Here is a 16212-nt window from a genome sequence, read left to right on the forward strand (position 1 = left end):
AGGCTTTCACCGTACAGAATGCCTTCCCTCCTGGATGACTTGCCCCCCTGCCCCGGCAGATCTTTGTTCCAGTGTCACTGTCTCCATCAGGCCTTTCCTGACCGCCCTCATTCAAATCACAGCACCCCTGGTCCCGGCTTTATTTTTCTCCAAATCATTATCACCATTTGAAAGACTATATATTCTAGTTATTTATTTGTAATCATAACCCAAACTCCATGAAGGCAGGAATCAGACCTTTTCACTCCCAGCTCCTAAAACGCTCCCTGGTCCATAGGTATTCATTAGTATTTGTTGAAACAAAGTGGAGATAATATTCACTCTGCTGACATCTTCCGTGGTTTCTTTCCCTTTCAATATCAAGATACTTTTACGATGTGTACTGGGCAGTCTGACAGCCACATATGCGGTCCCCGACCTTGGTGTCTGCTTAAGGAGTGGTTGCTGACATTGCCTCCTGCTCTGCACGCTGGGTTGGTGCACGCGTGTATCTGACACCTGCTCGGAGCGTGCTCTGTCTGGATGGTGGTCTGGAAAGTCCAGTTCAGAAAGGTGGGCAAGGCAGGTGTATGACACTGACATGTGCTTCCATATCCACAAACCAACATAGGTAAGCCCATAATTCATTTCTCATAAAGTGAGAAAAATCTGGTGTCGGGTTTATGCAGACTGGAATGAAAAAGAATCATTGAACCAGGGACTTAAGGTTCTCAGCTCATGTTAGAGTGGTAAGGCTTTTTTTTTTTCCTTCCTCAAATTGAATTCTAAAATTTAATAAGGAAACTCTCAGGGGAACCAGAGGTTCCACTCCAAGGCGTGGTCACCACCACACACAGCACCTCTAAGACCAGATCCTCCAGCCAGGTTCCTGCTGAAGGACGGTCAGTTCTAAACACACCTCTGGCTCGTTACATTTTGGGAAGTCACATATTCAAGCATAGTTTCTACCTAGCCAATCAGATTTGTGTCTTTGTGCTATTAAAATAAAAATAATTAGGAAGGGATAAAGGAGGGAAAATACTTATCCTTGCTCCTGATACATTCAAAGACCTTAAAAAAAAAAAAAATCCTTCACTTGAACTCTTATTTTTCCACCAACTTGTTTATTTCAGAGGAAGGGAAGCAGATGCAGCCTATACATAATGCCTAATTCCATCTCAGGACGTATAGGGCAGGAGATCCGCTCCCGAAAGGCCCAGGGCCACGGCCGGCCTGCTCCCGCTGCGAGGCAGTCCTTACCTGCTATTCTGAATGCCACGAGCAGGGTTGTGTGAAGTGGATGCCCTTACATGTAGCGTCTTGAAAACTCTAGCAAAAGGCAAAGTTTTCACTGTAATGTTATCCGCTGTTGCTGGACAATTTTTGTATTATGTTTATTTTTCACTTGATTTTCAGAGGTTTAGAGTTCCTAAATAAAGCGTACTCCACTGTCTTTGAAATTTCCACAAACAAACGAGCATTTTGGAAAGTTTTCTATAACCTTTTTTTCCTTGAATTTACTTTCTTGTTTTAAGAAATGTTAAGACTTTTCATGTCTCCAAAGGATAGACTACATTTATTTTACTGATACTTTCCTTCAAATGGCAAGAAAAATCATCTGCTGTCTAGAAAGCTATTCTTTGCTATATTCTAAAAATAGAAAAATTATCTATGTTCCTTTCCTCTTCGTCTACAGGCAATAAGCTATGATTTAAAAACAATTCTTGACACCTTGAAAAGAGGCACAACATCATTTGTCTTTAATGAAATGAAAGTTAAAACCTGCAAAGAGATGCCACTAGAATGCACACCCACTAGGATGGGTGTAATCAAAGAGACAGACATTACGAAGTATTGGCCTGGATTTGCAGCACTGGAATCTGTATATATAACTGGTGGGAATGTATAGCTGCTTTGAAAAACATGTTGGCAGTTTCTGATGAGGTGAACTTTCATTTTTGCGACCCAGAAATCCCACTCCTAGGTATTTATCCAAGTGAAATGCGAACATATATCCACACACAGACATGTATGCTAATGTTCATAGCTGCTTTATACATAATGGCCAAAGAGTGGGGAGAGTCCAAACGCCAATCTGCAGTAGGATGGAATGTTATACAGCACTGAGAATGAACTGCCAGTACGCATACCAGTGTCAATGAAGCTCATGAACATAATGGGCAGCAAAAAATCAGATACAAGAGTGCTGTGTGTTTGACTCTTTATACAACAAGAATAACCATCTGTGTGTCAAGACAGTGGCTATCCTGTTAAGGGGATAGTAGTGACCAGAGCCGGTTATGCTCTGTTTCTGGTCTGGAGACTATTCCACAGCTGTGTCAACTTTGTCAAAATTCATCAAGTAGCACCTTTGGGATCCGTGCAATTTTTTGCATGTATGTTATAGGTCAAAAAAAATTCATTAAAACTATATATATATATATATGACACTATTTTTCAGAGATTCAGGAGTCCTAGAAAATCATTCTTTGTATTTGCCGCTTTGAGGACTTTACAATCTAGTAGCAAGACAGGCCTGTTGGTAAATAGTTCTAATAGGAAACAAACTCTGATAAAGTCTGCATTAGAATGAAATAAAGAAAAATATTTACAAAAAGGGACAGCCTGGAAAAATATCATAGAGTGCAATCACTGTTGAGTTTACTACATAATAATTAATTGGAAAAATATACTGTATAAAAATGGAAGGGAGGGATGTAAGTTAGAAATAGTGGGATGAAACGGTATTGGTTTCTCTTCAAGAGAGGCAGAGCTGCTTTACAGTGTCAGAACACATGAGCTATTTATATCCTTAAAATGCGTTCTTTTGTTTTGAGTTGACTGACTTTGCCCGCGTTGTAGGTTATTCTGCTCAGTGGTGCTCAGCCCTTGCTGCACATCGGGATCACAGGAGCTCTTGCAGCTGCTCCAGAGGTGGGACGCGGGCATCTGGACTTTTTCTAGGCGCCTGTGCTTCTCCTGACCTGCTAGGGCTGGGAGCCTCTGCTGTCGTCCCTGCGGGCTGGAGGGGGCCCTCACGGGGACCATCACACAACAACAAATGTCTCTGAAAGTGTCAGTTCTTTGTTTTTGGAGCTTCTGTGGTTTTCACAAAGAAGAGCACTTTTCATATTTGTCTCTTTGTATTTGTGCCAAGAAATTTCTTTGCAAGTGGCTTTTATCCAAGTATTACATGAAAGACGTTAATCCTACTGTTAAATTTTAACCCTAATTCTTTCAAGCACTAAGGCATTTCTTCTGATTTCATTCCAGGTACCTAGATCCATAGCAGAAGGTAGAACTGGAAAGGACAAAATGACCCAGGCAGGTCACTCGTTAATGCACTCATATGACTAATCTTCCTATGAGAAAAAAAAAAGTATTTTTAGTCCCAGCATTTATATATCAGATCTTTCAGTGTGAAAATAATACCTGCTTCCACTTACAACAGTGAAAGTCCTCTACTTAGTTCACTCACTATCTATTATTAGCTTCTCCATGTTTTAATCTCTTTGTTTTGAAATAATTTTAGAATTACAGCAAAGTTGCAAAAATAGTAGAGGTATAGTCAGTGACCTCTAAAGTTACAATTTATATAACCATAGTACAATTAGCAAACTAGGAGATTGACATTGAAACATTAAGATTAACTAAGCTGCAAATCTTATTTGAATTTCACCAGTTTTTCCCTTAATTTCCTTGTCTGTTCCAGGATCCAATCCAGAATACTACTCTGTATTTTTTTTAAGTATATATTTTTTATTGATTTCAGAGAGGAAGGGAGAGGAAGAGAGAGAGAGAGAGAGAGAGAGAGAGAGAGAGAGAGAGAGAGAGAGAGAGAGAGAGGGAGAGAGAGAGAGACATCAATGATGAGAGAAAATCATTGATTGGCTGTTCCCTGTACGCCCCACACTGGGGATAGAGCCCAAAACCCAGGCATGTGCCCTGACCGGGAATTGAACCATGACCTCCTGGTTCATAGGTCAACACTCAATCACTAAGTCACACCAGCCAAGCCATACTACTCTAAATTTAGTTTGCTTGTCTCCTTAGACTCCTTCAGTCTGTGACACTTATTCTTTTTTATATTCCACTAGAGGCCTGGTGCATGAAATTCATGCCCTGGGGGTGTGGGGGGGGCCTCAGCCTGGTCTGTGCCCTCTCCAATCTGAGACCCCTCAGGGAATGTCCAACTACCTGTTTGTGCCCACACTTTTAACAGATAACAGCTCCATTGTTGTTTCTTTCTTATGCTTAAAACCATTGGAATTAGTAGGTATTCAAAGTGTGTATACATTTTGGGGGGACACCCTGTATATCTCTAGTCAGTGGTGAAAGAAACCAACAGCAGATTTGGAACCCCCAGACAGGGAACCTCGCTCACTCCCCACATGTCTCCCCACTTCACTTTCCACCTTCGTGGGCAACAGGAGAATCAACGTTTTCTCTCATTAATTTGGAAAAGCACATCCTGTCACCTGCTGCCCGACAGGAGTGCGCTAGGCCCTAAGCAAGCAAGGCTCAGTCAGGGCAGCCTTCGCTCATGGGTGCTGGCACCCAAAGTGCACATTCCTCTACAGTTGCCCCGACTATCCCACTGTTTCACTGAGAGGACGGCATTCCTCTCCGCCTCTGGGTTCTTGATCTTGAACGCTGACCGAAGGCACCTCAGAGAGGGCCGCCTGGCCCACCAGGTGTGTCTGTCTGCATCTGCTCCCGCCTCAGCACCTGCATTAACCCCCTAGAGGTGATCTCGTAGCTGCACTGGCCTCCGTGGGAACAGGGCATCACCACTCTGCCCTCTCACTGTCATCTCACAGGCGCCCACCCTCAGCACCCAGAACACCCAGACACTCGCCAAAGGACGTGAGCGCATCAGAGGGGATGTGTGCACATCCTGTGGGGGTGTTAGGCATGCTGTCTTGATGGAAGTGCGGTGGAGAGGCGGGGGAACTTGTGCACGCCTTGGTTTGCAACTGTTGCAGGCGCAGGAGGGTGACAGTGTGCTGGGGGATGTTCGCACGCCAGGGGGGATGTGCATACCGGAGGCCTCTGGCTTTGCAGATCCACAAACCCCCGTGGTGTGGCCAGGAGGACGTCAGTCTTTCCTGCCACGGTGGCTGTCCCTGCGATCCTGCACCTTCTGGGCCAGGAGGCGGATCTTGCACAACCACTTCTGGGCACTGATGGCCTGTAGGTGCTACTTCAACTCAGCCTGCAGGCTCCGCTTGGTGCAATCACAGCTGTCACCACCGCCATGTGGGGAGTATAGGCTGCCCTCCGCTGGCCTGCCTCACCCAGAGTGACTGGGGCTGGGTGGAAGCCAGGCGTCCTGCCCTGCCCAACCCCGGCCGATCTGCCCCTGTGTGAGCTGCCGCCCCGCCGGGAAGGGTTACGGATCTGGATCCCGGGACTGCAGACAGCCTCAAGCACTGCCCCCGGCCCGGCAGGGTCACAGATCCGTGTCTTGGTCCTGTGGATAGTCTCAAGCACTGCCCCCCACCCGGCAGGGTCACAGATCTGTGTCTTGGTCCTGTGGATAGTCTCAAGCACTGCCCCCCACCTGGCAGGGTCACGGATCCGGGTCCCAGACAGTGGACAGCCTCAAGCACTGCCCCCCGCTCGGCAGGGTCACAGATCCGTGTCTTGGTCCTGTGGACAGCCTCCCGCGCTGCCCCCCACCTGGCAGGGTCACAGATCTGGTCCCAGACCGCGGACAGCCTTGCCCGCTGCTGCCTGCCTTCAGTATGCAAATTAGCCGCCATCTTGTTGCTTCAGGGTGGGGGTCTCGCTTGGGTGCCTGGCCAGCCTGGATGAGGGGATGATGGCTGTTTGCAGCTGGTCACACCCCCTTCAGGGTGGGGGTCCCCACTGGGGTGCCTGGCCAGTCTGGGTGAGGGGCTGAAGGCCATTTTCAGGCTGGCGGGTGACTGAAGCTCCCAACCTCTCCTTTTTTTCTTTTTTTTTTTTATTCTGGGATTTATTTACCTTCTATGGCTGTCACTGGAGCTGAGAGCCAGCTTTAGCTCTGAGACCTGGCTGCAGCTCTGAGTCCTCGGCTGCTGAAAGCAGGTATCTGTGTTTGTTCTATAATTAAAACACTGTTGCGGCCCTGCTGGCTGAAGCCTGGCTGGCTGAAAGCAGGTTTCTGGAGTTTGTTTAGGTTCTATAATTGCAACATTGTTTCTTAGAGTGCAAGCTCAGAGGCAGGCAGCGGCAGGCGGGGAACCTTGGCTTCCTCCATCACTGGAGCTAGCAAGCCTCCTGTTCGCTTCAGCTGCCTGGCTGCTGGCCACCATCTTGGTTGGCAGTTAATTTCCATATCGCCCTGATTAGCCAATGGGAAGCATATCGGAGGTATGGTTAATTACCATGTTTGTCTGTTATTAGATAGGATTACCTTGACCCTTTTGATGATTACTAGTGAATTATTTTGTAGACTGTTTCTCAGTTTGGTTTTGTGTGATGTTTTCTGATGAGTAAGTTAATATTATTCATTTTGGCATATATGTGTTGTTACCGGTAATGCTAACCTTGATCATTTGGGGAAGGTGGAATCTGCTGGGTCTCTCTACTATGAAGTTATGATTTTTGAAAATTGTTAAATGTCTTTGGCATTCTGCCCATATTCTGTTTTTCCTCAAACTTTCACCAACAGATTTTAGCATCCACTGGTAGATCTTGCCTGCACCAGTGATTACTGTGGTTTTCGCCTAATTTTTTTTGTATTTCTCTCATTCCATACACATTTAATCGGAATTCTTCTGTAAGGAAGATCTGTCCCTGCTTGTCTATTTATTTATTTGATCATTTATGTCAGTATGGATTTATAGATGCATTTCCAATTTTTAAATTATGATCCAATGCTATCATTATTTGATGCTCAGATTGTTCCAGATGTGGCCATTGGCAGCTCTTTCTGATTGGATTCAGTGTCCTTTTGGCATGCCCTCATTCCTTTTAAGCATTTTTTTTGTTGTGAACACAAGATGTTCCAGCCTCATCTTGTATTTTCCCTGCCCCAGACCTGGAATCAACCATTTTTCTGAGAAGGCCTAATTCCTTTTATTGGAGAATAATGTTTTGAAATAAAGATCTGGGTGCTAGTAGGTCATTGTTTCTGGGGTGTCATTGCTCTTGTCCCTCTCAGCAGAAAAAAATAGGAAATATATGTATGTATACTAAACCATGCATGCACATCCATGATATTTATTAGTTATTTCTATATGTGTCTATGTAACTATGTGTGTATGTGTGTATATATAAAAAATATGAATTCACTCTAATACCTCTGATTTCAGTTCAATACCACAGATTCATTATAATCTTCTCCCCTTTTCTTATTTGTAACCTATTTCTTTAACAGTCCGAAGACTGGCACTCAGTTTCCACAATCCTAGATTACACATAAAGTTGTTTACTAAATTGCTAACTCACACCTCTGTGGGAAACATATTTACTAACTAGAGAACAATATTTGCTGGCAGTTCTTTTTGATTTTGCTCCTTATAATATTGTCAAAATCATGTTTTCCAAAGTGACTTAATTCCCATCCCCTTCAGTGTGGTTATATTATTCAGCAGGTTCATGCTGCTCACTGGTAATACAATTAGGATTTATTTGTTGCTGTTTTTATGCCACTTTGGGTTCCCCCACATTCTAGTTGGCCTTAATTTTTTTATGTGGGAGGTATATAAAGCATTACTATGGTTCAGAGATTCAAAGCTATAGCCAAAGAGATATTTCAAGAAGTATCTGTCCCTCCTCACACTTCACCACCACATTTGTGCCCCCCTTCTTCCCTCTCGTTTCCCACCAACCCCCTATAATTAAATAGACTCTACTAGTATGTTTTGTGGGTAATCTCTCCCGTACTCATTTCTCAGAAATGAGCAGATTCCTATTTTTTATTATGTTCCCTTTTGTGTGGTGGTAGCACGCCATATAAGCCCTTTTGCACTTTCATTTCTTTATTGAATGATTTGGAAGTCCCCAGTGATCTACCCCATTTTTTTTTCAGCTTCTTGTGTTCAGTTATGAGGGTGTGGCATAGTTTATTTAACCACACTCTTATGTTTGAGCATTAAGGCTGTTTCTATAAGTTTGCAAGTACAATCAATGCTCCCATGAAAAAACTTTATATATATAATAGAAGCCCTGTGCACAAAAATTTGTGCACTGGCGGGGGGGAGGGTCCCTCAGCCCAACCTGTGCCCTCTCACAGTCTGGGACCCCTCGGGAGATAACCACCTGCTGGCTTAGGCCTGCTCTCCTGGTGGCAGAGGGCAGGCCCAATCCCTAGGTGTCTGCCCCGTCTCCCGCAGTTGCAGATGGCAGGCCCGGATCCTGAGCTGGGGCAGGCAGCAGCTCGGGATCGCGTTGCCGCCTGCCCCCCCCACTCCCCCCCCCCCCCCCCGCACATGGCAGGCCAGGATCTCGCGCTGGGGTGGCCAGCCGCTTGGGATTGCACAGCTGCCAGCCCCAGGTGGGCAGTGCAGCGGGATCTGCCTGCAGTATGCAAACTAGCTGCCATATTTGTTGGCAGTTAATTTGCATATCTCACTGATTAGCCAATGGGAGGTGTAGCGAAGGTACGGTCAATTACCATTTTGTCTATTATTAGATAGGATATATGTCGTGTGTGTGTGTGTGTGTGTGTGTGTGTGTGTAATTTTGTATAATAAGAAGTATATTTTCAGGGTAGGTTCCTAGAAATGGAATTTATTAGTCAAAAGTAAGTGCATATGTGCCCATGTTTTTCAGTCACTCTGTATGCCTATGGAAATGCCTGTTAGTGGGTTGATCTATTCTATATCCTTCCTTGATCATTATATGAGTTACTGAATTACAGCTTGTAATTTGTGTAACTTTTTAAAAATTAACTTTATTAGATGCACTTAGCACATAAAGAAAGTATATTAAAATTGCATGGGGATTAGGAATTAGTCTTGCATAATTTATCCCTTTTCAGGGCTCAATAAATATCATTGTAATGTGTCAACAGCCCCTAATGAAGGTAGTAATCATAGACACATTTACAGCCTTGTCATCCCAGGTGCAGTCTACGGGTTTAATGAACAACAATGGAGAGTAGGCAGTTCAAGAACTATAGCAGTGACATAATGACCAAGTACTTATATAATGCTCTCATTTGCCTGGAGGTTTTTATTTTTCAAAACTCAAGTCTTTTCATTTTAAATCAACTGCACTACTGGAGAATGGTTTGGGAAAATATCACATAAATCATGACATTTATGTAGTGCAAAGTCCCTTTCATGTATTATCTCATTTGACCCTCAAGCCAACACTGTGAAGTAGGCAGGACGTGGAGTCAACATCCCCATTTGTCCAGGTGAGGAAACCGAGGCTCAGAAATGTTCAATGTCATCCCGAGGTCAGACCTCTACTACATTGTGAGGCTACAAGTGAATTTGAATTCGCACTACATGGTTCACAGCTAGCTCATGAGCAACAATGAAAAAACATCCAAAGGTAGCATATAGTCACAGAGAAGTAAATTACTCAGTATGCATTTTAGAATTTAAAGATTCCAATAAAGAATCTTATAGTCACAGGCAAATACTTGGCTACCTATAAGCTGTAATGTTTCACTCCAGAACTGTGGTAAAGGGAAATACATCCTGAACACACGTAGCCTGCTTCCCCCGCCCCACCCCCCACCCCCTACACCACTGGTGCTGCTGCTGTTGGTAGAATGAGCATTAGCTTTGGAAAGAAACAAACTATCTCAGTTTGTACCCTGTCTCTGCCACTTATTTGGATTGGGGCCTTGGTGAGGTATTTAACATCAGATGTTTGGGGTGTGTGTGTGTGTGTGTGTGTGTGTGTGTGTGTGTGTTTAATTTCTAAAATTGGTATTGTTTTTGCAGGGCTATTAAAAATAACTTCATCAGAAACACTTTCCTCAGTACCCTCCCCCCCACCCCCCTCTAAATGTTATTCTTACAGTGATCAGCCTCAGAACACTTGCTACAGTTTGGAATTGTACACACTTTGTGTTTGTCTCACATCTCCTCCTATTAGAATATAAACACAGCATCAAGGACTCTTCTTATTTTTGCTGCCCTTTCTATCTCTTATGCCTACCTCAGTGCTACTAATCATGAATAAATATTTCTGCAATAAGTCTTGCCAATTCCTTGCACTTTTTTTTTAATTTCAGACACACAGGAAGACCTGCAGTCCCTGTTCTTTCACATCTCCCTGCCCTGACACATGCTTTTCCTCCGCCACACACCCTTGCCCTCACTCCTTTGTTTTTCTGGAAAACCCTCACTCATCCCTCAAGACCTGGCTTAGCTCTTCCAGGAGGCCCCCATGATAGCACTCCTCCCCTGAAGAGTGAGGGGCTCCCAGCCCCCCTTGGCATGCCTCTATAATTGACCTAAACATGTTCGAGTCACTGGTGTATTCAACTAGTATTTTTAAGAACCATCTCTGTACCAGGCACATGCTAGGTGCTGAACATACAGCAGTGAATAGGAGCCGTCGTTCTAATGGGGGAGGTGGGCCACAAAAAAGTAAATAAATAAATAAATAAATAAATAAATAAATAAATAAATAAAATTTCCAATAGTAGTAATAAATGATAGGGTGATGGCTCTGAGAAGCTGACCTCTCACTTGAGACCTGAAAAGTGAGAAGGAGGTAGGCATGGGAAGAGATGGGGGTGAGCATTGTATGGTGACTGTTCACTTGGCTGTTCCTCACTTCCACCCAAACCTCCCATCACCCACCCCCACGGCAGCTGGCCTCTGAGCTCTGGGAATCGTTCTGTCCCCAGGACCCAGCACAGGACCCCTGTGTCGCACCACAGCTCCACATGCTGGTAGTGCAGTGAATTACAATGGCCCAGTGCCTGACCACTTGATTCCAACTTAGTAGGTTGGATGGGCACCCAGTGCTGAGAGCCAGCTCTGAGCTTATTATCCACTTCCCCATTTGCTATTTGGTTGTACTGGGAAAGTTACTCCATCTTTCTGTGACTCATTTTCTGATCTTTAATATGGAAATAACAATATGACTGCATAACATTGCTGTGAGGATAAAGTGAGACAATGCACCTAAAATTCTTAGCCCAGTGCCTAGTACATGGATAGCCTATAAATATTGGTGAGAAGGCTGTAGAGTGAGAGCTCATGGAGTGTTTGTTGAATAAATGAGCAAGTTAAGCACAATAAAGTTTAATTCTTACTTCAGTAAATAGAACTATGACAAAACAAAAATCGAATACCCTGATGTATCTTCATTTGTCTTATTTACTGTTTATTTTAATATGGACAAAAAAAAGCAAATACCAAACACCAGTGATTTTAGCACCTAGAACAAATTGCTATTGACTCTATTTGCTCAGGAATCAGCCTCTGAAAACTCCTCGACTACTTGGTTTCCCTTTTTCTAGCTACTGCAGGGCTTTCATGTTCTAGCCTCAAACCTCAGTAACAGTGCACAATCGACCGCCCCAGGGCCGTCTTGCAACTTGTGCTTTGTGGTCTTTTGACATCACAGTTTGAGCCCTTTGTATTGAAAGGAATTTTTTTTTATGTATCTTCTACTTCGTTCATCATAGGGGATCCTTAGGACATCATAACCAATGAAAGTTATGACCATAACAGAGATAACAACAGTTTTCTTAGGTCAAGAACACCAATGGGATCAACCTGGGACATTGCTTCTACTACACAAAAATATCATTCAGACGATTCAGCAAGCCTTTGGCAGATCGCCCCCTTGCCCTGCCTTACCTCCTAGGAAAACTAACCGAAATAGCACCAAAATAGCACACACAAAGAAGAGAGCATCTGCAAATTAGTGGCATGAGGAACTTCCAGGAAAAAATTTTTCTCTTCCTTTATAGCATTTTCACTGGAAAACACTGGGATCATGACTATTGTTTCTGTAAGCTTTAGATATCTGTCTTTGATATTTAAAGGAATGGGCATGAGTTTTCTGGTTAAAAGAAAAATTACTGAGGTAATTAGCAAAGTGATTTTGCCAAGTATACTTTTCTCTGAGCTATAAGAGTTAACATTTATTCACATGAATAATTCACTCTGCTCTTATTAATCTAGTGAATCAATTCATCCTATCATAGAATGAGGAAATAATTAGCAAACAACTTCTTCCTTTTTAATATTTGTGGCATTGCTTTGGGGGTTTTCATTTACATACCAATGCACTATAAACATACTCAGGATGGAGGTACTGAAATCTGTTTTTCTGCTCACAAAGGTAGAGGCATGCATGTCTGTCCAATCAGAAGTCCGCAGCAAAGAGCCACATTCACTGATTGGTCGCTCTGATGGGGTGACTGGTTATGAGCAGTGATAAGGAGGGCACCTCAAAGATTATGGGATGAGCATCTGCACGTTAGTACCAGGCTAAACAGTCAAGGAGACTAGAGATACTGTCATAGTTTTCAGGTGACAGGTTTCATTTTATATGTTAATGGAAAGAATACTTCTGATATGAGGAAGAAATTCACCAGAACAAATGCATTCCCTTTACTGCACTCTAGCATGGCACCAATTAAATTCAACTGTGTGTATAATGTACTCTTAATTCCTAACAGTCCCAGGAAGGACTAATGTGAAAAATATCATATATTCTTACATTTTAAGATCATGAACAGATGGAAAAATTTATGCCAATCAGTAAAGAAATTCATATGCAGTGTTACACACCTCAAAATGGTGTTTATATGGATTTTTCTTTTTTAAAAAAATTAACATTATCTTGGGATAAGTTTAGTTACTAGTTGGGGTTTTCTGTAGCATCTTATGTGTAATTCATTTTAATTTATTCCTTCTGCAGATATGAATGTTTGCAAGTACAGGTAACCTTGCAACGAGTAAAACTGATAAAAAGTTGTGTTCCAATGAAATGGAAATTATGGAATGATCATTCACTTTGTGAAAGGTTTGTCATAGGGCAAGCTTTCCTAAAGCATTTTAAACTTAATTTTGTTTATAAAACATGCATTTACACACAACATTTTAGGAACAAATGTAGTGAGGAAATGGGAGAAATGGTAATAATGAGATAGATATCCCTTCCACTGCTAATGTTTATTCTGCCTTCTTCCCCCTGTCCCTTCTCGCAGCGCTGATAGCCATTGGGCGATACAGCATGACAATAGAGACGGTGGATGTCGGATGGTGTAAAGAAATTACAGACCAAGGAGCCACCCTGATTGCACAGAGCAGCAAGTCCCTGAGATATTTGGGGCTGATGAGATGCGATAAAGTAAGAGTTACCTTTTAAGTTAATTTCGTACATATCAGTGTAGTTAATAGCTGGATATCATTATCTCTCTCTCTCTCTCTCTCTCTCTCTCTCTCTCTCTCTCTCCATCTACGTATGTAGGTATGTATGTATGTAGGTATATATGTAGGTATATATGTATACATGCCCATACATGCACTGTTAACATCTATGCATTGTAAGATGCCTGGCTTTCTAACCTAATCTGACATTATATTTGCATTTCTCTATTTAAAAATGAATTTTGTGCTTATGCAGAAAGAAAAAACAATCATACTCATAGTCAACTTTGATTTTGGCCTCCTACCCTTAAAGCCCATGGACAAAATGTGTAATGTTTGCATGGCACATTGCAACGTGCAGGGTCTAACAGTAAAGTTCTGCTCTGGGTTCCACGTTTCCTGCAGCAGTAAGGTGGAAAGAAAGTGCCAGATTGTTTTTTCCCAATTCGAAGTATGCGATTTCAGGGCCCAACAGCTATGCATTCTGACTATCTGGGGGCAGGAATGGGCCGGTATGGGGATATTACGTGGGAATTTGCATCTTTACACACTTAAGCACACGATGAGAAACGATCCCAGAGGTCCCACTGCAGGTCTGTGGAGCTGGCCCAGAGGCCTGAATGTGAGTTTGGGAAATTGGGCCATATTTAACACGGGGCCCTTTGAAGTTGTTTTCCCTATAACGGATCTAAGGAATAGTTATTCATACTGTGAAGGTGAGAATATAGAGTCTCAGAAAGACCACACATGGCTCAAGGCCACTCATCCCAGATGGTACCCCAGGTCTCGGGAGTCTGTGTTCAGGCTTGTGGCACATCCTTGAGGCATCTCCAGGCACAGGGACTGTTTCCTTGGAAAAGAGCCACCTCAGATACTTGCTCAGAAAACGCTGGAGTCTTAGAATAATTTACACACGTGTGATACTTTTGCAAATGGTGGTTAGGGAGGTATCTAGGAAAAGAGAGTGAAACTAAATATTATGTGCCTCTCAAAGGACATGCATTTTCTAAATGTAGCAAAATTGGGGCAAATAGAAGAATAGCCCAAATCCTTGTGTGCTTTGTCATTTTTGTTAATTGACCCAGTTCTGTTCTCTAAATGGTTTAAAATCCCAACTTATACCAGGCCTTTGCCCATTGGTAATGTTTAGAGAGATGTTATTATATCGTCTCAGCCCAGCTTGGAAAGCTGACTGACTTTGTTACTAAGCAACAGCACTGAGACCCAAGGGTTACGAGTCTCCCTCAAATTTCACTACTATCTAAACGTAGCACTACTACTAACGCTGCCACTTTAAAATAAAATTCTTTTTAAAAAAGTTAAAGGGAGGGCCCACAGTCGGCAGAGTATTCTAGAAATGTTGAGCAATGACAGCAGAGGTCCTCAATCTCAGCCAGAGGAACGCCTACATGAATACTACCTAAGCAAGGACACCAAAACTGTGCATTCAAAGTGGGTCGCTGTATCCACAACCATCTCAACATCACCATTGTTCTAGTCTTTGGGTTTGTTGAGATCAGCTCCACCTTCAGTGATGAACTGTAGAAATTTATGTCCTAAACAGAACAGAACCAGACTCAGAGAACAGACTGATGGTTGCAGAGAACAGACTGATGGTTGCCAGAGGGGAGGGGGCTTGTGGGACTGGGTGAAAAAGGTGAAGGGATTGAGAAGTATAGATTGGCAGCTACAAAATAGTCACGGGGATGGGGAGTACAGCAGAGAAAATAGTCAGTAGTGTTGTAATAACTACTACTACATGTGGTGCCAGTTGGGTACTGGAGATAACAGGGGGAACACTTCGTGGAATATAGGATTGTCTGACCACGATGCCATACACCTGAAACTAATACAAAATGGTGTTGAATGTAAACTGTCATTGAAAATTGAAAATAAAAAACCAATTTAAAAAACTTTTTTTTAAGAAATTTACTTTTTGATTACTATAGGAGCTTATTTCAGATATATTTGCTGACCAGCATTTTGCTAATTTTAAATTTAAAAAATGGATCCTTTTCTATCCAAATACAAGTTAGTTCAAAGTGAGATGGGGTGACTGTTCTGTATGGTGGTACCCCTGAGGGTTTTGCCCATTTCCTGGGGCAGCCTTTGAATCCTTTCTCCAACTTGTGAGCTGCTCTGAGCGGCCCTGGCTCTAGCACCAGGTGTCCGACCATAGCCCGTGGCCAGCCAGGGGGTGCAGGGGCCCAGGCTTGCTGCCCGGCGCCCTCAGGCTTAAGGCAGCTCAGAGGCAAACATGAGAGGTTCTGTGAAGAGAGAAAAAGTTTCCAAACCACACACAAAGTACAGGTGAAATCTGAACAGAAACGCCTGGTTAATTTAGTTGAATGGAAATCTAGAGTAACCAGCTATTCAGCTTTCAAAATTGGTATCATGCTATCCATTACCTGCTTTCAAATTTTTATCAAGACTCAAAGAAAAATTTGAGTAGCAAAGAAAAGCAGTTTGTAGTGGAGGGTAGGGACTCTGGAGCCAGAGTTCAGGTTTAGATCTGGGCTGGACACTTGGTTGTGTCATCTTGAGCAGTTACTTAACATCTCGGTATCTCTGTTTCCTTGTTTGAAAAATGGGGATGGTAATAGTACCTTTCCTGTAGAAGTGTTGTGAGCATTTCAATGAGTGCACTTATATCAAGCCCTTAGAATATTGTGTTATATATAAAATGCTCAGTGTTATTGATTATTCTTATCATCAATGTCATCATATTAGCCTGTGGTTTAATATTTGAATTTCCAGAGGAGAGAAAAAAAAAGTGTATTGCCTGCTATCCTGTTTTGAAAGAGAATTAAAATGAAAGGGGGGAAAAAAACTCAGATTACAGGAGATTTTGCCCTTTTATTTTTTTCCTCACTTAAATGTAAACTTCAGATTCTTTTCTATACAAAGATATCAATAATCACATTTCTATACACTTTACGAAGGAAAA

The 16212-nt window shown here is 42.8% G+C and overlaps 1 protein-coding gene across 2 annotated transcripts in view; it reads left to right on the forward strand.

Moving 5' to 3' along the window:
• The window catches only part of FBXL17 (F-box and leucine rich repeat protein 17), a 473454-nt gene that overhangs the window by 437212 nt on the left and 20030 nt on the right, over positions 1–16212 (forward strand). For both annotated transcript variants that reach the window (XM_059693954.1, XM_059693953.1), the window contains one exon: positions 13103–13245. In XM_059693954.1, coding sequence (XP_059549937.1) covers positions 13103–13245 — 143 coding nt within the window. The remainder of the gene's footprint in view (positions 1–13102; positions 13246–16212) is intronic.

Source organism: Myotis daubentonii, chromosome 4 (assembly GCF_963259705.1).
Source record: "Myotis daubentonii chromosome 4, mMyoDau2.1, whole genome shotgun sequence".
In the NCBI taxonomy this organism is placed as follows: domain Eukaryota; kingdom Metazoa; phylum Chordata; class Mammalia; order Chiroptera; family Vespertilionidae; genus Myotis; species Myotis daubentonii.